The sequence below is a fragment of the Hylobates moloch genome, unplaced genomic scaffold (genome assembly GCF_009828535.3).
Source record: "Hylobates moloch isolate HMO894 unplaced genomic scaffold, HMol_V3 SCAFFOLD_10, whole genome shotgun sequence".
Lineage (NCBI taxonomy): Eukaryota > Metazoa > Chordata > Mammalia > Primates > Hylobatidae > Hylobates > Hylobates moloch.
Window position 1 is genome coordinate 25,537,216 of NW_026652285.1, and position 19,722 is coordinate 25,556,937.

General features: G+C 48.6%; 1 protein-coding gene across 6 annotated transcripts in view; it reads right to left on the bottom strand.

Annotated features, from left to right (window-relative positions):
* The window catches only part of ACLY (ATP citrate lyase), a 65,541-nt gene that overhangs the window by 3,468 nt on the left and 42,351 nt on the right, over positions 1–19,722 (bottom strand). For all 6 annotated transcript variants that reach the window (XM_058445026.1, XM_058445027.1, XM_032163627.2 and 3 more), the window contains 9 exons: positions 17,795–17,899; positions 15,432–15,628; positions 13,513–13,594; positions 12,455–12,565; positions 7,197–7,324; positions 6,500–6,593; positions 3,766–3,920; positions 1,962–2,112; positions 1,619–1,762 (listed from right to left, as the gene is read on the bottom strand). In XM_058445026.1, coding sequence (XP_058301009.1) covers positions 1,619–1,762; positions 1,962–2,112; positions 3,766–3,920; positions 6,500–6,593; positions 7,197–7,324; positions 12,455–12,565; positions 13,513–13,594; positions 15,432–15,628; positions 17,795–17,899 — 1,167 coding nt within the window. The remainder of the gene's footprint in view (positions 1–1,618; positions 1,763–1,961; positions 2,113–3,765; positions 3,921–6,499; positions 6,594–7,196; positions 7,325–12,454; positions 12,566–13,512; positions 13,595–15,431; positions 15,629–17,794; positions 17,900–19,722) is intronic.

A 19,722-nucleotide genomic window follows, 5' to 3' on the forward strand; every position in this document is an offset into this window, starting at 1 on the left:
TCCTTGCTCATCAAGCAACCTCTGGGTAGCACCTGAGATGGCCAAGTGTTTGGCTGCCTAGAAGGTGGTGTCCTGAATCACATGCATGACCTTTGTATTAATACTCCCCACCAAGGCCAGTGGAGTGACCAAATAAATGAGGTTTCTGGAGCTACAGAGCAAAGGAGCCCAGGGTAAAGGGATCTACTAAGAAGCTGTCCCCATAAGGCCCTGAGCAGCTGCCAGTGACCTCATCTCTTGCTCTTCGGTTTCTTTTTTTTTTTTTTTTTTTTTTGAGACGGAGTCTCGCTCTGTCGCCCAGGCTGGAGTGCAGTGGCACAATCTCGGCTCACTGCAAGCTTCGCCTCCCAGGTTCACGCCATTCTCCTGCCTCAGCCTCTCCGAGTAGCTGGGACTACAGGCGCCCGCCACCACGCCCGGCTAATTTTTTGTATTTTTTAGTAGAGACGGGGTTTCACCGTGGTCTCGATCTCCTGACCTCGTGATCCGCCCGCCTCGGCCTCCCAAAGTGCTGGGATTACAAGCGTGAGCCACCGTGCCCGGCCTGCTCTTCGGTTTCTAACCACAGCACACTATAAGGACATAGAAATGACCGGCCCTACGTGAGACCATATAAACTGTTTCAAATATTTACTGTCCTTTCCCACTGGTCTCTCCCAATCAGATATGCCTTGATATTATCATTCTTCCTGCCCCAGTGAGGTCACAAATAACCACTTGACTTGCGGTGGCCAATGAAATGTGAGTGAAGGTGAATCATGTAAGGCTTTAAGAGCCTGCACGTGGTCCTGCCATTGCTGTTATCCTGCTGACGTGAGGCCAGCACATCCCAGACAAGGGCTGTTCCTTCGGCACAGATGGCAGAGAACAGGCACAGCAAACCCTCAGTGGATGTAGTGTGAATGAGACATAAACCTTTGCTGTGGTAAGCCACTGAGATTTTTGGAGTTGTCTGTTACTGCGGAACGAGGTATTATCTAGCCTAAGGTGACCAATATGTCCCCTCAACCTAACCTTGGTCCTTTTTCCCATAAGGTTCATTTGGGAAACCAAAGTTACCAAGTTTTCCATCTCATTTCAACTGCTATTTCCACACTGCAAGCGAACAACAGAAAAACTGTTAAGGGCAATCTGTATTATAACATGGAAAAAATAGCTGCTTTGTATTTGGCATCTGTCAACACATCCAAAACTTTGTATGTTGTGAGTTGAAAGCTTAGGTATTCTCCCAAATAAATTAATGTCCCCACTATCACAACCCACCCAGTAGATCCATCCCACTTTTTTTTTTTTTTTTTTGAGATGAGTTTCACTCTTGTTGCTCAGGCTGGAGTGCAAAGGCACAATCTTGGCTCACCACAACCTCCACTTCCCGGTTTCAAGCGATTCTCCTATCTCAGCCTTCCGAGTAGCTGGGATTACAGGCATGCACCACCATGCCTGGCTAATTTTTTTTGTATTTTTAGTAGAGACGGGGTTTCTCCATGTTGGTCAGGCTGGTCTCCAACTCCCGACCTCAGGTGATCCACCTGCCTTGGCCTCCCAAAGCAGTGGGATTACAGGCGTGAGCCACCACGCCTGGCCTCCATCCCACTTTTTTAGGAGAGTAACAACTCACCGACTTCACTCGGTGACCAATGCCCATTATCAGCTTCCCTTCCTTCTTCATCTTGTTCACAAACTCCATGGGGATAATGCCACTGTCAAAGGCTTTACTGAACATCTTGGCTGCTGCATCCAAGGCACCCCCAAACCGATCCCCCTGGAGGAGAAACAAGTGCATGTTGCCTTGAGCTTTAAGAGTTTCCTTCAGCTGGGCAAACCAACCCAGTGTGTCCCGAACGGCCCTGAGCACTGGGTTTTACACTCAGGGGCTCCTTCTAGGGCCCTGCTGTGGCAAAGCAGCATGAGGCCAAGGCCCAGTGTCCCCACTGTTCACCTCCCATGATGACAGTACTTACGATGGTGAGCAGCCCCGAGGTGAGGCTGGAGACCAGGTCTTTCCCAGCTCGTGCACAAATGATGGTGTTGTGGGCTCCAGAGACGGCTGGCCCGTGATCAGCTGTCACCATCAGACACATCTCAATGAACTGGCAAGAGTACTTAGGCAACCTGGAGCGGGGGGAACAAAGGCCAGGAGATGGCCAACAAGGCCATGCTTGTACTTTCTCCTATTTCCCTAAACAAGTCATTCAAATCCAAGAAGGGTAACTACCAATCCAAGTCTAATACTACCACACAACTCTCAGGCAAAACCTCCTGATTCTTTCCTTTAGACAGAGTCTTATTCTGTCACCCAGGCTGGAGTGCAGTAGGGAGATCTTGGCTCACTGCAACCTCCACCTCCTAGGTTCAAGCAATTTGCCTGCCTCAACCTCCCAAGTAGCTGGGACTACAGGTACGCACCACCACACCAGGCTAATTTTTGTATTTTTAGTAGAAACGAGATTTTGCTATGTTGGCCAGGCTATCTCGAACTCCTGGCCTCAAGTGATCTGCCCACCTCGGCCTCCCAAAGTGCTGGGATTACATACAGGCATGAGCCACTGTGCCCGGCCCCAAATACTGTTTGTAAAATAGAGTTTGATACCAGAGTTTTGAATCTATTCTTTGGTCAGTGATTTTCAGCATGAGTTGCCTGCACCAGGATTTGACCTGTATTTGTGGCTATGCTCCATGTGCCAGACAGACAGGAGGTGAGAACCCTGTCCCTTCACAGTGTAAGAGGCCCCATGCCTCGTTCCTGTAGTATTCAACCTCCCAACTAACAATCAGGAACAAAGTATGGAGAGGTGGGAGGCAGGAGCAGACAGAGAGAGACCTGCTCAGGTGTTATAACCCATGAACTTTTCCCAGGAAGGGTCCAAAGCAGGACCAAGACCCATCTCTCTGCAGGTGAGGGCATGACACAACCAAAGACATTGACCTGGTCTTCTGCCTAGCACCACATTAAGCCCAGGGCTCTGTGAATCACATACTCCCTGGCTTCCCTGCCCAGCCGTCAGTCTCACGGGAGGGCTAAGATTGAGAGTTGCAGAGAAAACCAATTTTTTCTAACATTCAAGCTGATGGGAGAAACAAATTTGCAAAGTGAACACAACATAAGGTACTTTCTTTTTTTTTCTTTTTTCTTTCTTTTTTTTTTTTTGAGACAGAGTATTTTTGCTCTTGTTGCTCAGGCTGGAGTGCAATGGTGCGATCTTGGCTCACTGCAACCTCCACCTCCCAGGTTCAAGTGATTCTCCTGCCTCAGCCTCCTGAGTAGCTGAGATTACAGGCATGCACCACTATGCCTGGCTAATTTTTTGTATTTTTAGTAGAGATGGGGTTTCACCATGTTGGCCAGGCTGGTCTTGAATTCCTGACCTCAGGTGATCCACTCACCTCGGCCTCCCAAAGTGCTGGGATGACAGGCGTAAGCCACCGCGCCTGGCCCATAAGGTGCTTTCTATCTGTTCAGCAGCTCCACTAGGCCCACACTCCTTAGGCCACCACATCTTCCCAGTTCTCTCCTGCCTAACCACTATCTTGCTGTCAAGAGATCTGCATTTGGCCGGGTGCGGTGGCTCATGTGACTGGACTTTCTGTCCTTGGAAGACTTAGGAATAGCTTATGTGTCCTTCCTCTGGCCGTTCAATTGACCTGTGGCCCCAAAGATTGACCTTGAACACACTCCCCAGGCCTGTCCACTCCCACCCCTTTGTTGGGGGAAAATCATTAACTCCGAGCTGCAGGGCCCTGTCATCTTCTGCCCTCCATGCTCACCTTTTCTGGAACCAGAGGAGGCCGAGGACCCCGCCAATGCCCATCTCTTCCTTGAAGACCTCAGTGATGGGCATGCCTGCGTAGATGAGCTCCTGTCCTCGCTCATCGCAGATGCTGGTCATGAACGAGGCAGGTTTGCGGATCAAACCAAGCTCCTGGGCAGAGATGGGGCAGAGGGAAGCAGGGCTCTGGTGACTACCACAGATTTTTCCAGGACTGCCCCGCTGTGTGTACTCTCAGAACCAAAGCACCCCAAGAATGTCTTAAACTCTGGCAGCCAAGTAACAACTCTCAGACAAAGTTTTCCCAAGGAAGAAGTGCAAAAGCCCTTTCATTAGATCATTTTGGACATAGAAAACAGGAGGACCCATGATACCACTTGGCATCAGCACTATCAGCTCTATTTCTATCCTTCCCTGAGCACTTGCTAGGCTAGGAAATAGCCTAAGCAGTTTACATCCATTGCTTCATTTCTGGAGGGGGACCAGAGTCTCTCTGTTGCCCAGGCTGGAGTACACTGGTGAGACCATAGCTCACTTCAGCCTCAAACTCCTAGCTAGGATCAGCGATCCGCCCAGCTATGCCTCCTGGAGAGTAGCTGGGGCAACTAGGCACACACCGCCACGCCTGGCTAATTTTAAAATTTTTTTGTAGAGACAGGGTCTTGCTGTGCTGTCCAGGCTGGTCTTAAACTCTTGGGCTCAAGCAATTCTCCTACCTCAGCCTCCCCAAATGCTGGGATTACAGGTGTGTGACCCAATCCATTGCTTCTTTTTTTTTTTTTTGAGACGGAGTCTCGCTCTGTCGCCCAGGCTGGAGTGCAGTGGTGCGATCTCGGCTCACTGCAAGCTCTGCCTCCCGGGTTCATGCCATTCTCCTGCCTCAGCCTCCCAAGTAGCTGGGACTACAGGCACCTGCCACCACGCCCAGCTAATTTTTTGTAATTTTAGTAGAGATGAGGTTTCACCGTTTTAGCCAGGATGGTCTCGATCTCCTGACCTCGTGATCTGCCCACCTCAGCCTCCCAAAGTGCTGGGATTACAGGCGTGAGCCACTGCACCCAGCCCATTGCTTCATTTTAACCTCACAAAGGAGAAGCATTCCTTGTGTTATAGCAAAAAAAAAAAAAAAAAAAAATGAGGTTTAGAGAGGCTCAGTAACCAGCCCAAGGTCACCTGGGTAAGAAATGGTAAAATGAATCCAAAGGGAAAATCTTACATACACTTCAGATACAGCTGCCAACCCTAACAATAATGTAATGGGGCAGGGCACGGTGGCTTATGCCTGTAATCCCAGCACTTTGGGAGACCGAGGCGGGCGGATCACTTGAGGTCAAGAGTTCGAGACCAGCCTGGCCAACATGGTGAAACCCCGTATTAAAACTGCAAAAATTAGCGGGGCGTGGTGGCATGAGTCTGTAACCCCAGTTACTCGGGAGGCTAAGGCAGGGGAATTGCTTGAATCTGGGAGGCGGAGGTTGCAGCGAGCAGAGATCGCACCATTGCTTTCCAGCTTCAGCAACAAAAGTGAAACTCTATCTCAAAAAAAAAAAGTGGGGGGGAGGAGATATGAGGCTACAGAAATAGGGGAGCCCTTCAATATGTCTTTTACCCAGGGGATGGGGACTGAACTCCTGAATTTCCCATTTCCAGAGTTGAGGCAAATCAGCCAATTTAGTCCAATCCTATTTCTCCAATTATCCTCTATGAATTTTTAAAATGCTTTACAGTTACATTTTTATTACAAAAACAACATGAATATGTTCTCTATCTCTCTCTCTCTCCTCTTTTTTTTTGAGATGGAGTTTCGCTCTTGTTGCCAGGCTGGAGTGCAATGGTGCGATCTTGGCTCACTGCAACCTCCGCCTCCCGGGTTCAAGCGATTCTCCTGCCTCAGCCTCCCGAGTAGCTGGGATTACAGGAGCACACCACTGCAACTGGCTAATTTTTGTATTTTTTCAGTAGAGATGGGGTTTCACCATGTTGGCCAGCCTGGTCTCGAACTTTTGACCTCAGGTGATCTGCCCACCCCGGCCTCCCAAAGTGCTGGGATTACAGGCATGAGCCACCAGGCCCAGCACTTTTTTTTTTTTTTAAATTAGAGACAGGGTCTCACTCTGTCACCCAGGCTGGAGTGCAGTGGCACAGTCATGGCTAACTTCAGCCTTCAACTCCTGGTCTCAAGCAATCCTCCCACCTTGACCTCCAAAAGTGTCAACTTGACTGGATTGAGGGATACAAAGTATTAATCCTGGGTGTGTCTGTGTGGGTGTTGCCAAAAGAGATTAACATTTGAGTCAGTGGGCTGGGGAAGGCAGATCCACCCTTAGCGTAGTGAGCACAATCTAATCAGCTTCCATCGAATATAAAGCAGGCAGAAAAATGTGAAGAAGAGAGATGGGCCTAGCCTTCCAGCCTACGTCTTTCTCCCGTGCTGGATGCTTCCTGCCCTCGAACATCGGACTCCAAGTTCTTCAGTTTTGGGACCCAAACTGGCTCTCCCTGCTCCTCAGCTTATAGACAGCCTATTGTGGTACCTTGTGATCATGTAAGTTAATACTTAATAAACTCTCCTTTATTTATATATATCCTATTAGTTCTGTCCCTCTAAGAGATCCCTGACTAATACAGAAGGCCTGGTCTCCAAGAGTTCAAGGCAAATCAACGCAAAACCCACCATCATAGACCCACAGATCTCCCTTGCTCACACTGTTAGCGACATTCAAGGCACCTACCCTGGCCCAGGAGTAGTCCATGGGCACGGTTGGGGGTGGCACCTCCTGGGCAGGTACAATGACTCCGTTGGCCACGAGATCTTCGTATACAGACCTGGGAGGCAGGAAAAAAAAGACATCCACGTGGATTTTCTTATTTTGGGCTCCTGTAAGTCATCCCAAGAATGCTCTATCTAACCCAAACACTGTAAGTTTCTTAGTTTACTCTTACCTGCTGAATTCTGAGAACTAAATGAAAACAAGTTCTAGCCAAGACTGCACCTACCCGTCTGCTCCCTACTACCTCACGTCCCAATCTCTGGATGGCAAGGAAGGACACAGCCGGGAGTCCAGGCAGGTTTAAGAGGTAGAAATGGGAAGAGATCACAGGATGTCTAATAACTCTCTATCAGTCATAGGTAACACTCTCTAAATATTTTCATGCGGAGCTCTCATCTCTGGCTGCCACCTCCCAGCCAAATAGGTAGGCTCAGAAACTCAACACGTTTTAACACCAGCCTAGACCTACTGCTTCCACAAACTAAATAAAACAAAAGGAAAGCCAAAGAGAAAGAGGATTTTGAACCATCCACACAGCTGCGCTAGACACCGAGAGGGACCAGGAATACGGAATGTCCCTGTGTGGGAGAGGCTGCTGTCTCAGGAGGAAGATTTGGCAAGGAGGGAGAGGCCGGCATCCTCCCCAGGGTCCACTTACTGGATGATCTCTCCAAGCTCATCAAAGCTCCGGGGCACAAACACTCCTGCTTCCTTCAAAGCCTGGTTCTTGGCTACTGCAGTTTCAGAAGCCTGGTTGGCACAAGCTCCAGCATGGCCAAACTGGACCTGGAAAGCAAAGGAAAGTAGCTTTACTGCTAATCCCCCAAGAGTGAACATAGAATCCCCAGGGAAATGCCAACACTGATCATAGGCTGGCACTGTGCTAAACACTTTACATGAATCACTTCATTTAAGCCTCAAGCAAGCTCACTGAATAGGTACAATAGATGATTTCCATTTTACAGACAAGGAAACCAAAGCACAGAGAAGTTCAGGAGCTTCCTCAGGGTCACGCAGCTAATGTGCATGGAAGTCAGGATACAAAGACTGGCAGCCCAACTCCAGAATCACCTTCCTTTTTTTTTTCCCTTACCTTCTTTTTTTTTTTTTTTTTTTTTTAAGACGTCTTGCTCTTGTCACCCAGGCTGGAGTGCAACAGCGTGATTTCAGCTCACTGCAACCTCTGCCTCCTGGGTTCCAGCGATTCTCCTGCCTCAGCCACCTGAGCAGCTGGGATTACAGGCGCCTGCCACCATGCCCAGCTAATTTTTGTATTTTTAGTAGAGATGCGGTTTCACTATGTTGGCCAGGCTGGTCTCGAACTCCTAACCTCAGGTGATCCACCAGCCTCGGCCTCCCAAAGTGCTGGGATTACAGGTGTGAGCCACCACGCCTGCCCCCCCCTGCTTTTTTTTTTTTTTTTTTTTTAAAGTGACAGGGTCTCACTCTGTCACCCAGGCAGGAGTAAGGTGATGCAGTCACGGTTCACTGGCACCTTGGCCTCCTTGGGCTCAGGTAATCCTCCCACCTCAACCTCCTCAATAGCTGGGACTATAGATATGTGCCCAGGAGGCTGAGGTTGCAGTGAGCCAAGATTGTGCCACTGCACTCCAGCCAGGGTGACAAGAGCAAGACTCCGTCTCAAAAAAAAAAAAAAAAAAAAAAAAAAAAAAAGCGCTAAATGGTGGCTGTGTCTTTTCTTTCTTTCTTTTTTTTTTTTTTTTTTTGAGACAGGGTCTCCCTCCAGTTCCCCAGACTGGAATGCAGTGGCGCTATCTTGGCTCACTGCAGCCTCAACCTCCCGGGCTCGGGTGATTCTCCCACCTCCTCCCATGTAGCTGGGACTACAGGCATATGCCACCACAGGCGCATGCCTGGCTAAAAGTTTTTTGTAGTTTTAGTAGAGACGGGGTTTCACCATGTTGTCCAGGCTGGTCTCCAACTCCTGGACTCAAGCAACCCACCCACCTCAGCCTCTCAAGCTGCTGGATTACAGGCATGAGCCAGAGTGCCCAGTGTGACTGTGTCTTTAATCAAGCAATGGAGGAAATTAACCCACAAGACATCTGATGCAAAGCCTTGTCTTAGGATGGAGTGCAGAGAGTAATCATAGTACTATCTAACCTGTTTACATAACATTATGTTCAGGCACTTTTCTAAGAGTTTTACTCATTCAATCTCAGTAGCTATGATCGTTTCCTATAAAAAAGGAAATGGGAGCACAGATGGGTAGAGTGATTTATCCTAGGTCACACAGGTAGTATGTGGTAGCACTTGAACCTAGGCAATCTGGCCTCAGCCTGTGCTCTTCACCATGCAAACAGAACAAAAAGGTTAAAAGGTTAGGAACTGCTGCTCTGTAAGCAAAGGTTGAAAGATACCTTAAAGCGTGAGTTCCCAATGCGTTCTTTGTAGGACTTAATCTGCATCCGCAGATGGGTGGGGAGAGTCTATATTCAGAAACCCTAGGTTTAAAGAAGTTAAGTTTCTTTAACTCTGGATTTCTCAAAACTAAAAACAAAATTTCTAAAGGGGAGATGAATTATTTAAAAAAACAAAACTAAAGGGCTGGGCGCAGTGGTTCACGCCTGTAATCCCAGCACTTTGGGAGGCCGAGACGGGTGGATCATGAGGTCAGGAGATTGAGACCATCCTAGCTAAGAGTGAAACCCCATCTCTACTAAAAGAATACAAAAAAAATTAGCCGAGCGTGGTGGTGAGCGTCTGTAATCCCAACTACTCGGGAGGCTGAAACAGCAGAATGGCGTGAACCCTGGAGGCGGAGCTTGCAGTGAGCCGAGATTGCACCACTGAGGAGACTCTGTCTCAAAAAAAAAAAAAAAAGCCGGCGGGCTTTGGGAGGCTGAGGTGGGCGGATCATGAGGTCAGGAAATCGAGACCATCCTGGCTAACACAGTGAAACCCCGTCTCTACTAAAAATACAAAAAATTAGCCGGGCGAGGTGGCGGGTGCCTGTGGTCCTAGCTACTGGGGAGGCTGAGGCAGGAGAATGGCATGAGCCCCGGGGGGCGGAGCCTGCAGTGAGCCGAGATCGTGCCGCTGCACTCCAGCCTGGGCAACAGTGAGACTCTGTCTCAAAAAAAAAAAAAAAAAAAAAAAACCTAAAATAATTCAAGGACCCACTCTCTACCCATGGGGCGATGAGTGCCGCCAGATACTGAAATGCAAGGTGCTCACCCTCTTAGAAGTGTCCTGATCATGGTGGGGATGGGGAGGTGGGGTGGAAAGGTGGAGGGGCTGGTAATGCAAAGCAACAGGAGAAACAATGGAGGAGGGTGACTGATTTTTGGCTGTTGGGTGAGTACGGACTCGGGGGAGAGCACTCAAGAAGAAAGAGAACCGGCTGGGCGCGGTAACTCACGGCTGTAATCCCAGCACTTTGGGAGGCTGAGGCAGGTGGATCACCTGAAGTCAGGACTTCGAGACCAGCCTGGCCAACATGGTGAAACCCTGTCTCTACTAAAAATACAAAAATTAGCCGGGCGTGGTGGCTGTAATCCCAGCTACTTGGGAGACTGAAGTAGGAGAATTGTTTAAACCAGGGAGGCAGAGGCTGCGGTGAGCCGAGATCGCACCACTGCACTCCAGCCTAGGTGACAGAGTGAGACTCCGTCTCAAAAAAAAAAAGAGAATCAGGAACAGCTTCATGGAATAAGTGGACTGACAAGGCATGGAATGGAATAGTTTCTAAGACCTATGCACGCCAGACCTTTACAATTACTTCCTCATTTAAGTCATACAACAACCTTGCAGCATCCTCATTTTACAGCTCAGGAAACAGTTACCAAGAGGCTAAATGACTTGCCCAGGTCTATCAAGATCTGATTTTAAAGATCTGATCTCAGCTTACTGCATCCTCTGCCTCCCGGGTTCAAGCAATTCTCCTGCCTCAGCCTCCCGAGTAGCTGGCATTATATGCACCTGCCACCACGTCTGGCTACACAGATCTACCAAGGTCTGATTTTAAAGCCTGTGCAAGCAGAGCTCATCCTGGAGGGATGGGCAGGATTCTGGACCTCTCCTCCCCTTTTACTTACATGGAATAAAAACAAAAAACAAAAAAAAACCCACACATACACACTTTACACAAAATGGATATTATAAGCATTTACTGAACTCTGCCCTTTCTTACCGGTAATGTATCTCAAACTCTTTCTGTATCAACATATCAAGTTCCTCCTTCTTTGCATGCCTCCCCCGTTTTCCATTAGTTTGTGGATATGCCATGCTGACAGTCCCCTCCTGATAAGCATGTAAGTTGTTTCCAGGCCGGGCACGGTGGCTCACGCCTGTAATCCCAGCACTTTGGGAGGACAAGGCAGGCGGATCACAAGGTCAGGAACTCGAGACCAGCCTGACCCACATGGTAAAACTCCATCTCTACTAAAAATACAAAAATTAGCTGGGTGTGGTGGCACGCGCCTGTAATCCCAGCTACCCAGGAGGCTGAGGCAGGAGAATCATTTGAACCCGGGAGGTGGAGTGGTTGCAGTGAGCTGAGATCACACCATTGCACTCCAGCCTAGGCGACAGAGTGAGACTCTGTCTCAAAAAAAAAAAAAAAAAAGTTGTTTCCAGTTTTTGCTGTTACGATACTGCAGAGTATTCTTGTACACATACTTTGAAACACTTCTGCATGCATACCCATGGGGTAAATCTGCAAAAGTGGAACTACTCGTTCAAAGGATATGCACTTGACAACTGGACAAATATTGCCACTTTGAGGTGGGCAGGAATCTAAAGGCGAAAGGCATGCATTCTAGGCAGAGAGTGACAATATCTTACTGGTAGGAAAACTTTAGGGTTAAAGCTTAAGGATTCTCATGATTGCAGGAAGCCTTGAAGGCTTTACCTTTTTATATACACAGCACTAAGAGAAGGCCCTACACTAACAGGGTGCTAACAACTACTGATAAACTAATTGGGTGATGAGTGGTTGTTTCTTTCTTTCTTTTTTTTTTGAGATGGAGTTTCACTCTTGTTGCCCAGGCTGGAGTGCAATGGCACGATCTCAGCTCACTGCAACCTCCACCTCCCGGGTTCAAGCGATTCTCTTGCCTCAGCCTGAGTAGCTGGGATTACAAGCATGTGCCACCATGCCCAGCTAATTTTGAATTTTTAGTAGAGACGGGGATTCTCCATGTTGGTCAGGCTGGTCTTGAACTCCCAACCTCAGGTGATCCGCCCGCCTTGGCGTCCCAAAGTGCTGGGATTAAAGGCATGAGCCACCGTGCCCGGCTTTTCCTTCAATTTCATCATCATCACGTGAGCCACCTTCAAGGTGGTAAAGGGTTCTCTAAGCTGAAGCACAGGGGCTGAAGTCTGGTGTATGATCCCCCAGCAGAAGACAGATAGCTCAGAAGCTCAGCAGACAGCAGAAGCCCAAGGAGTGTTTATATTCAACACCATCAGGTGCGCCAGGCACTTTCACATACATTTTATCATTTTAACACATCAAGAACAAATCTTTCCTTCTACCACCTCTCCCCACACAAAACATCTCACCAAGCCCCACCCAGCTGAGCCCAGGCTGTGTCCTTCTCCCTCCTCGGCCTCCCTTTCATCAGCAAAGCCCTTCTCATCCCCTAAACTAACAGTTCAAACATCACCTTCTCAGGGAAGCCGTCTCAACTTCTCCAGACAGCTGGTTGCTACCTACGCCAAGCAGGGACTCAGAGCTTGACTGTGGCTTTAATCTGGTTACAAATTGGTCTCCTCCAACTGGATATAAGCTCCCAGAGAGCAGGGCCCTGGCTGGACTTTGTAGTAACCAAGCAAGTAACAAACGTTTCTTGAAGCAACTAGCTGCTTAATAAGATGATTACATGGTTCGCCTCAAATGCCCCCTCTTGCAATCCCCATTCCCAGCCCAGAAGTGACCCATCTCAGCCATACCTCAGAGGAGAACATGGTGGCACAGGTCCCAATGCACCAGCAGACGATGGGCTTAGTGAGGCGGCCCTCCTTGATGCCCCGGCAAATCTTATATTCCTCAGTGCCCCCAATCTGCCAAGGAATGGGGAATGAGAAAAAGCCAAGTTAGTGCAGCCCATCCTGACGTAAAAACTGGATAGAAAATGGAGTGACACGGGCTTTGGCCAAATAAAACGAGTTTAGTTTCAGCCTGGATACAAGGAGGATTTCTAAAGGAACAAACAGCAGGTCTCCTAAAGGAATCTCTGGCACTCCTGCCTCCTAATCTAGAGATATAACATGATTTAGGATTAGACCTGCCTTCAGAGGTGCAAACAAGGGATGGGGTTATGGGACTCCCAAATTTTTTAGTATTTAGAAAAAATTTTTAACTGTTCTATCCAAAAGTCATCACATTTTTTAAAAAGTGCATTTTTTTTGCTTTTTTTTTGAGACGGAGTCTTGATCTGTCTCCCAGGCTGGAGGGCAGTGGCGCAATCTCTGTTCACTGCAACCTCTGCCTCCTGGGTTCAAGTGATTCTCCCACCTCAGCCTCCCGAGTAGCTGGGATTACAAGTGTGCACCACCATGCCCGGCTAATTTTTATATTTTTAGTAGAGATGGGGTTTCGCCATGTAGGCCAGGATGGTCTAGAACTCCTGATCTCAAGTGACCCACTTGCCTCAGCCTCCCAAAGTGCTGGGAGGATTACAGGTGTGAGCCATCATACCTGGCCAAAAAAATGCACTTTTTACTCCAGCTTTCCACTGCCCACCAGGTAGAGACCATGGCCAGCCAGAGCAGAGCTTTTCTCTTATTGGCGCTAAAGTTTGGGACACTGGGAGATTAAGAACTCCTTTCTCTGAAACATAAATGGCAGTACTAATAGTGACAACCTCGAGGCCCCAGCACCTAGGGGATGGGATTACCAGGGACTGTCCCTTTAAGTTACATGTAACCAAAATGTTTTAATTTTTTGAAAACTGAGATCATGCATTACAGTTTCAAAATCATAATTTTTTTTTTTTAAAGTAACTCACCTCTCCAAGAACCACAATCATTTTGACTCCTGGAGTGTCCTGATAGCGTAACACATGATCCATGAATGTGGAGCCCGGGTACCTGTTGAGAGCAGGGAGTATCAAGATACAGGATTAGGAGGAGGCCTGGGGAAGTGTGTACAGGGTTAGGAAGCACATTTGTACTGGGAACACTGGATTTTGGGGGGATGTGGATGGCCGGTATGGGTCCAGAGATGCCCCAGCAATAATGGACAGGGGAAGGTAGCAAATGGAACAGAAGAGAAGAAAGAGGAGGGAGGGAGTTAGAGCTATTTAACTTGCAAAGGAAAAGACTGGGCACAAAATAAGCCCAGAGAGGTTCGCTCAGCAGTAAGAGATGACCTAGAAAGTACGCCCTGGTGCAGTTGTTTTAAAATATATCCACAAATTCCGGCCAGGTGCAGTGGCTCACACCTGTAATCCCAGCACTTTGGGAGACCCAGGATGGTGGATCACCTGAGGTCAGGAGTTCCAGACCAGCCTGGCCAACATGGTGAAACCCCATCTCTACTAAAAATACAAAAATCAGACAGGTGTGGTGGTGGGCGCCTGTACAGTCCTAGCTACTCAGGAGGCTGAGGCGGGAGGATGGCTTAAATTTTTTGATCATCTCAAAAAAAAAAAAAAAAAAAAAAAAAACCCACAAAAACCTAAGAACACACACATATTTTCTTTCTTTTTGAGATGAAGTCTTGCTCTTTCACCCAGGCTTGAGTGTAGTGGTGTGATGTTGGTGCACTGCAACCTCTGCCTCCCGGGTTCAAGCGATCCTCCTGCCTCAGCCTCCAAAGTAGCTGGCACTACTGGCACACGCCACCACATCTGGCTAATTTTTTTTTAGTAGAGATGGGGGTCTCTACCAAATTCGAGACTGTGTTGCCTCAGCTAGTCTCGAATTTCTGGGCTGAAACAATCCTCCTCCCTCAGCCTCCCAAAGTGCTGGGATTATAGGCATAAGCTACTGTTCTTGGCCTCTTCATGTCTTTTGATATGATCATTATAAATCTAAGAAGACAATCTAAACAAGCAGCATTTCCTAGACTTATTCCCTGAGACTTCGGTCAGGTAGTACCCAAGGACTGGGGATTCCCAGGCCACACCCCTAAAGACCTTGGTGAGAGTTCTTCCCCACCCAGGCATCCTATTGGAAATCATGTGGCAGAGCCAGGGAGACGAACAAGGTGACTCTATCTCAACAGCTTTTGCTTTCTAAGCCTGACAGCAGTAGTAATAGCAGGAATAATAAACAATAATGGCTAACATTTATTATGAACTAAGTGCCAGACGTTACTCTAAGATATAATACTGTATTCATGACCTACTGATCAGTGTTCCCACTAACAAAAATAATGAAGATACTATTATTAACTACAGTAAAAACTCACTGAGCATCTGCTGAGGGCAGGCCCTGCCTCAGACACTTATATGTATTATACCTCATTTATTCCTCCAGTGGCCCCATGAGGTGGGGGTATTATTTACCCATTTGATGTGTAAAAATGGAGGTCTAGGGAGGTTAAGTAACTGGCCCAGGATGGCCTCTGCCACCCACCCCCTACTAAAGAGGGAAAATGGGATTTGAACCTCTTTAGTCCAATTTCAGAACTGACCCTCCTGACCACTACACTCTGCTGCCTCCCTATGGCCAATCACAACAAACAGAATTATCCCCAAAGCCCAGTCACCTCTCCTGCACGTTGTTGCCCTGTTCTGTGTTTTCCAATTTCATGCTCTGTCAGTCCTGAGACAAGAGCAGTGATGCCCCATTGTTTAGACTTCAGCAGCATTTCTGCGGGCCTGGAAATCAGGGGCAGCAAGCAGCCTGCAGGACACAGCATCGTCTCCTAGCCCACTGCTCTCAATGCAGGAAGCCCCTCCTTGGCTTCCCAGCTGATTACCTGTCCCCACCAATGGCCACGCCCTCATAGACGCCATCCGTGGTCCGAGAGATGATATTGTTGAGCTCGTTGGACATGCCTCCGGAACGTGAGACATAGGCCACACTGCCTGGGCGGTACAGTTTGGAGGCCAGGATGTTGTCCAGCATCCCACCCGTGTTCCCAATCTTAAAGCACCCAGGCTTGATGCCTCCAACCTGTGGGGGCAGAAACCACAATCAGGGAGGAAGGTGACTTCCAGATTCACCACAAAGAATCACAAAGCCCCTGCATTACTGCCCAGCCCCCTCTGGCCAGGCTGGGGAGAGAATGACCAAGAGAAATCACACTTGCCCATTGGGTTTCCTGCTTAGGAAAGTCTCCTCTCTCTCTCAAGAGACATTATACAGAACAAAAGAGAGCCTTATTTGTAAAACATGGCTCACTCATTCAGGTTCAGATATGTATACTCGGCCCGGCACAGTGGCTCCGGTCTGTAATCTCAGCTCTTTGGAAATAAATACTAGCTTCAATTTTTTAATACAGTAAGAAGTAAAAATAAGCCAGGTGTGGAGGAACACTTCTGTAATCCCAGCTACTCAGGAGGCTGAGGCAGGGAGATTGCTCAAGCTTAGGAGTTCGGGGCTGCTGAAGTGTGTTATAACTGCACCTGTGAAAAGCCACTGCACTCCCGCAACACAGCGAGACCCTGCTTCTTTTTTTTTTTTTGAGACGGAGTCTCGCTCTGTCGCCCCCAGGCTGGAGTGCAATGGCGTGATCTCAGCTCACTGTAAGCTCTGCCTCCTGGGTTCATGCTGTTCTCCTGCCTCAGCCTCCGGAGTAGCTGGGACTACAGGTGCCCGCCACCACGCCCAGCTAATTTTTTGTATTTTTAGTAGAGACGGGGTTTCACCGTGTTAGCCAGGATGGTCTCGATCTCCTGACCTCGTGATCCACCCGCCTCAGCCTCCCAAAGTGCTGAGATTACAAGCGTGAGCCACCGCGCCCGGCCGAGACCCTGCTTCTTAAAAAAACAAACAAAAAATAATTCAAAGAATAATTTCAGCCAGGCATGGTGGCTCACGCCTGTAATCCCAACACTTTTGGAGGCTGCAGGGGGCAGATTACCTGAGGTTGGGAGTTTGAGACCAGCCTGGCTAACATGGTGAAACCCTGTCTCTACTAAAAATACAAAAATTAGCCAGGCATGGTGGTTCACACCTATAGTCCCAGCTCCTCGGGAGGCTGAGGCAGGAAAATTGCTTGAACCAAGGAGGCAGAGGCTGCAGTGAGCCAAGATCGTGCCACTGCACTCCAGCCTAGGTAACAGTGCAAGACTCCGTCTCAAAGAAAAAAAAAAAAAAAAAGGCCAAACACGGTGGCTCACACCTGTAACTCCAGGACTTTGGGAGGCAGAGGTGGGTGGGGTGGATCATTTGAGGTCAGGAGTTCGAGACCAGCCTGGCCAACATGGTGAAACCCCGCTTCCACTACAAATACAAAAATTAGCCAGGCATGGTGGCAGGCGCCTGTAGTCCCAGCTACTCGGGAGGCTGAGGTAGGGGAATTGCTTAAACCCAGGAGGTGGAAGTTGCAGTGAGCCAAGATTGCACCACTGCACTCTAGCATGGGCAACAGAGTGAGACTCTGTCCCCGCCCCCACCAAAAAAGAGTAATTTATTCTTATACGAAGACTTTTGGCCACCAGGCAGCTTATTCTTTGGTTTAGCAAAGACTATGCTATGGTTTTATGAAGGTAGACAAATACTAAAAAAATTACTCATTAGCTCCTTGAAACCATAAAGGTGATATGTACTAGGTAGACAGCCTTTAAAAAAATAACTCTGCCGAGGAGGCAGAGGTTGCAGTGAGCCAAGATCGCGCCACTGCACTCTAGCCTGGGCAACAGAGCAAGACTCCGTCTCAAAAACAACAACAACAATAACAAAAACTAAAAATGGGCCGGGCGCAGTGGCTCACACCTGTAATTCCAGCACTTTGGGAGGCTGACGTCAGGAGTTCGAGACCAGCCTGACCAACATGGTGAAACCCCGTCTCGACTAAAAATACAAAAATTAGCCAGACATGGTGGCGGGTGCCTATAATCCCAGCTACTTGGGAGGCTGAGGCAGGAGAATCACTTGAACCCAGAAGTGGAGGTTGCAGTGAGCCAAGATCGCACCATTGCACTCCAGCCTAGGCATTGCAGTGAGACTCTGTCTCAAAAAAAAAGCTAAAAATGGACAGACTGATTTTCAACACGTACTTCCTGAATCTTCTCAACCTAGGAGGGAGATAGAGGAGTCAAAAAGTAAACTTCCTAAGGGCACTGAACTTCATAAGATAGCATCGAACATAAAAGGCTTTCCGGAGGGGAAGCTCACAGTGGCAGGTCCGATGATGGTCACTCCCTTCTGGTCCGCCTTCTTGATCAGCTTTCTCGTGAGGGCCTCAGGGATGCCTTCAGCTATGATGGCAATGGTCCGGATCTAGAGGATGACAAGAGTCCCTTCCCGTTAACTTTCTGCCTCAGGGCAACAAGACAGCACCGTTTAAGGGCCTACCTCCCATTCCGCATGTCCCCTTCCAGGGTCCAAGAACAAAGTAATGCTAACAATATGCATATCAGCCGGGCATAGTGGCTCATGCTTGTAATCCCAGCACTTTGGGAGGCCGAGGAGGGTGGATCTTCTAAGGTCAGGAGTTCGAGACCAGCCTGGCCAACATGGCAAAACCCCGTCTCTACTAAAAATACAAAAATTAGCTGGGCATGGTGGTGTGTGCCTATAATCCCAGCTACTAGGGAGGATGAGGCAGAATTGCTTGAGCCTGGGAGGTGGAGGTTGCAGTCAGCTGAGATGGCGCCACTGCACTCCAGCCTGGGCGACAGAGCGAGACTCCATCTCAAAAACAAAAACAAAACAAAATGAAAAAACAAAACCAATATGCATCTCATTCTTCCCACAGGCCTCTGCTCCTAATCACTCTAACCATCTCCTGAAAACAAGTGGTGGATAGCCGAAACTGATCTCCAATAGCTAATGCCGCAGTGATCCACCCGACAGAGGTAGGTATTTCGGAAGCCCTGCTACAGTCATAGCAGCTATGTTCACTCTCACCCAAAAGCTCACACCCTTCTGTTGTCTACCTGTTCCTCTGCCTACTCATAAAGCAGCTATCTAAGGCTTTTCTCCATGGTACCCTCCAAGTCTTGTCACCATCCCCACAGGACAGGGTCAGCGTTTAAGAGAAATGAGCTGCTTCTATACTCAGCCCAGAGACGGGGTGGGAGGGGCATGGGACAGATCCAGGAATCACTTCTCTTTGGCTCTAAACCAGGGCCAGCAAACTTCTATAAAGGGTCAAGATAGTATTGTAGGGGCCAGGTGGAATGGCTCATGCCTGTAATCCCAGCACTTTGGGAGTCTAAGGCAGGTGGATCCCTTGAGCCCAAGAGTTCAAGGCCAGCCTGGGCAACACAGGGAGACCCGGTAGGAGGATCAACTGAACCCAGGAGGTTGAGGCTGCAGTGAGTTGCATGATTGCATCACTGCACTCCAGCCTGGGCTACAGAGCAGTATGTCTCTCTTTAAAACCAAACAAAAACCCCTGGCTGTGCGCAGTGGCTCACGTCTGTAATCCCAGCAATCTGCGAGGCCAAGGTAGGCAGATTATTTGAGGTTGAGAGTTTGAGACCAGCCTGACCAACATGGAGAAAACCCATCTCTCCTAAAAATACAAAATTAGCCAGGCATAGTGGTGCATGCCTGTAATCCCAGCTACTTGGGAGGCTGAGGCAGGAGAATCACTTGAACCTGGGAGGTGGAGGTTGCGGTGAGCCGAGATCGCACCACTGCACTACAGCCTGGGCAACGAGAGCAAAACTCTTGTCTCAAAAAACAAAAAACAAAAACAAACAAACAACAAAAAAACAGCCTTAAAACTAGATGATGTGCTAGGTTTTGCCTTGGGCCATAGTTTGCCAACCTCTGCCCTAGACTAAAAAAGTAGCAGCCGGACGTGGTGGCTCACGCCTGTAATCCCAGCACTTTGGGAGGCCGAGGTGGTTGGATTACCTGAGGCCTGGAGTTTGAGACCAGCCTGACCAAAAAGGTAAAACCCCATTTCTACTGAAAATACAAAAATTAGCTGGGCATGGTGGCAGGCGCCTGTAGTCCCAGCTACTCGGGAGGCTGAGACAGGAGAATTGCTTGAACCTGGGAGGTGGAAGTTGCAGTGAACTGAGATCATGCCACTGTACTCACTCTAGCTTGGGTAACGGAGAGAGGCTCCATTTCAAAAAAAAAAAAAA